The sequence below is a fragment of the Pempheris klunzingeri genome, chromosome 21, assembly GCF_042242105.1.
Source record: "Pempheris klunzingeri isolate RE-2024b chromosome 21, fPemKlu1.hap1, whole genome shotgun sequence".
NCBI lineage: Eukaryota > Metazoa > Chordata > Actinopteri > Acropomatiformes > Pempheridae > Pempheris > Pempheris klunzingeri.
The window spans coordinates 186,274-189,060 of NC_092032.1; the positions used below are offsets into that span (position 1 = coordinate 186,274).

Here is a 2,787-nt window from a genome sequence, read left to right on the forward strand (position 1 = left end):
TGTGGTTGTAGCAATGAAGAGAGGAGCCCAAGATTCATTCAAGAAGTTTATGTAGGTGTACGAGCTCGGAGTCCAACATCACAGGCATAGATGAGACTAAGGAATACAGAGTAAAGCTACCACATATATAGGATTCTACAAACTATATCTGGTTTCGGATACATGAGAGCATGTCCCAAGATGGACTTGATCTTTCCTTAGAACAACCAGTTGTCCAGACAAAGCGGAGTCGGAAGAGTAGTATGCTGACTTGAGAGTAACATATATACCATGTAAGACAGTACATTTAAATTTAAAACCTGCACACATATTTCTCACTTCTTGTGGTGATAATTTCGTTATTTCTGTAGCTTTATACTTAAATCACTAGCTAGCTTATTAAAGCTAAAACCTCTACAATGGCTTCTCTCTCTCCCTCTCAGTCTCATGCTGTCTCCTGCTCAGTGTGCCATATGTTAAGTCACTCTTCTGCCTCCTTTAGTGAAACCTGTGGTACCTGTAATAAGTGTAGTTTATTTGCTGTACTGGAGGCGAGGCTTAGTGAGTTGGAGGCACAGTTCCGCACCATGGAGCATAAGTCAGCTGTAGCTAGCCAGCCCCCAGTAGCCGGTGCGGGCCGACCTAGCTTAGCTCCTACTCCCCCGGCGGTTCCCGCGCAGCTGGGAAACCAGGGCGGCTGGGTGACTGTCCGGAGGAAACATAGCCCAAAGGAGAAGCCCACGGTGCACCACCACCTTCAGGTTTCCAACCGATTCTCCCCACTCAGCGACACACCCGCTGACAAACAGACTCTGGTCATTGGAAGCTCCATAGTCAGGAACGTGAAGCTAGCGGCACCAGCGAACATAGTTAAGTGCATCCCGGGGGCCAGAGCGGGCGACATAGAGTCAAATTTAAAACTGCTGGCGAAGGCTAATCGTAAATTTGGTAAGATTGTAATTCACGTCAGTGTTAATGACACCCGATTACGCCAATCGGAGGTCACTAAAATTAATGTGGAGTCGGTGTGTAACTTTGCTAAAACAATGTCGGACTCCGTAGTTTTCTCTGGTCCCCTGCCCAACCTGACCAGTGATGACATGTACAGCCGCATGTCATCATTTAACCGCTGGCTGTTGAGGTGGTGCCCAGCTAACAATGTGGGCTTCATAGACAATTGGAAGTCTTTCTGGGGAAAACCTGGTCTCATTAGAAGAGACGGCATCCATCCCACTTTGGACGGAGCTGCGCTCTTATCTAGAAATATGGCGAAGTTTATTAGTCCTAAAACTTGACAATCCAGAGTCGAGACCAGGAAGCAGAGCTGCAGTCTTACACACTTCTCTGCTCCTCCATTAGTACAGTCACCCACCCAACATCCCATAGAGACTGTGTCTGTCCCCCGACCACTCAGACCTTTTAGATCTATTAAGTCCAACAGGAAAGGAGTTCAGCATAAACATTTAATCAGAGTTAATATCACTGGCACTATGAAACAGGACAGGAGAGTTAAATGTGGACTTTTAAACATCAGATCTCTGCCATCCAAAGCTGTTTTAGTTAATGATCTGATATCTGACAATGAAATTGATTTATTGTGTCTGACTGAAACCTGGCTACGTCCTGAGGAGTATGTTAGCCTTAATGAGGCCACTCCTCCCAGTCATACAAATACTCACATTCCCAGAGATTCTGGACGTGGAGGTGGAGTTGCAGCAATCTTTAACTCTAGTTTAATAGTCCAACCTAGACCCAAACTTAATTATAACTCCTTTGAAAGCCTTGTTCTTAGTGTTTCACACCCAACCTGGAAAACTCTAAAACCAGTGTTGGTTGGTAGACTTAGTCCTTAGTGTGGACAAAGTGATTATATTAGGTGACTTTAATATTCATGTGGATAATGAAAATGATAGTCTCAGCACTGCTTTTGTCTCACTATTGGACTCAATTGGCTTCTCTCAGAGTGTAAATGAATTATTATTATTATTATTATGTAAATGAACAGTTGCCATTTGGTTTGAGCGTGATTACAGCCCAAGATTTGGAGGGTAAGTCTAGCTGCAAAATCTTATTTTGTATTGATTTAATGTGTTCCATTGAATATATAATTGTTTTATTCACTTCATATCGTTATGTTTTACTTTTTGTCAAGTATTTAGTAAAGATAATAAGCCTGAGCAACAACAGTATGCTAGCTAAATAACACGGGTGTACACTTGAACTTCGTTGCATTAATTTAGTAAACGTTTACATGTCGTTTTATTTTATTTTTGTCCTCTATTCAATCCGTCAGTGTGTTTTTGTGTTGGCGCTTATTAGTAGCGCAGCTACAAAGAGCCGGGTAGGTTAGCTGTAGTTTAGCCTGGAAACGAGACAGGCCGCGGGTCAGAGGCCGTCAGCTCTCTGTGTAACTTCATGCGGTATCATACGTTATTTTCGGCGCCAGACTGTGCAGTCATTATTTTAAATTACGTACACACTCTTGCTGGCATGTCTCAGTGCTTTCAGAAAGCGGTTATTTGCTGCCGCCGCCTTTGTAAGTTCTAACCGAGCACGAGCACCTGACTCTGGTGCAGGGCCGGAGGAAAGCCGACCCTTGTGCTGTGCGGGAGCTGCAGCGGTGATAGCCGCTCACGGTAAGATGGCTGTTAAATGTTAAAGCTGGAAGTTATGGAGGCGACGGTAATTAACTGTTGCGGTATAAATTATTTTTTAACTCTCCTGGGGGCTAGCGCAAAGCTAAGTTACCCCCCTCAGTTGTGCTAATTCAGTGTGTTAATCGGTTGCTCTGTGAGTAGATTGAGCTGC

The 2,787-nt window shown here is 44.1% G+C and overlaps 1 protein-coding gene across 1 annotated transcript; it reads left to right on the plus strand.

Annotated features, from left to right (window-relative positions):
- Positions 1–398: 398 nt before the first annotated feature.
- Positions 399–1,345, plus strand: LOC139221377 (uncharacterized). Its single transcript, XM_070853316.1, has one exon. It carries the CDS (start codon positions 399–401, stop codon positions 1,272–1,274), a length of 876 nt encoding a protein of 291 aa, XP_070709417.1. The 3' UTR covers positions 1,275–1,345.
- Positions 1,346–2,787: the final 1,442 nt, after the last annotated feature.

Coding starts and splice junctions, on each gene's coding strand:
- LOC139221377 (XM_070853316.1), top strand. CDS start 399: ATGGCTTCTCTCTCTCCCTCTCAGTCTCATGCTGTCTCCTGCTCAGTG.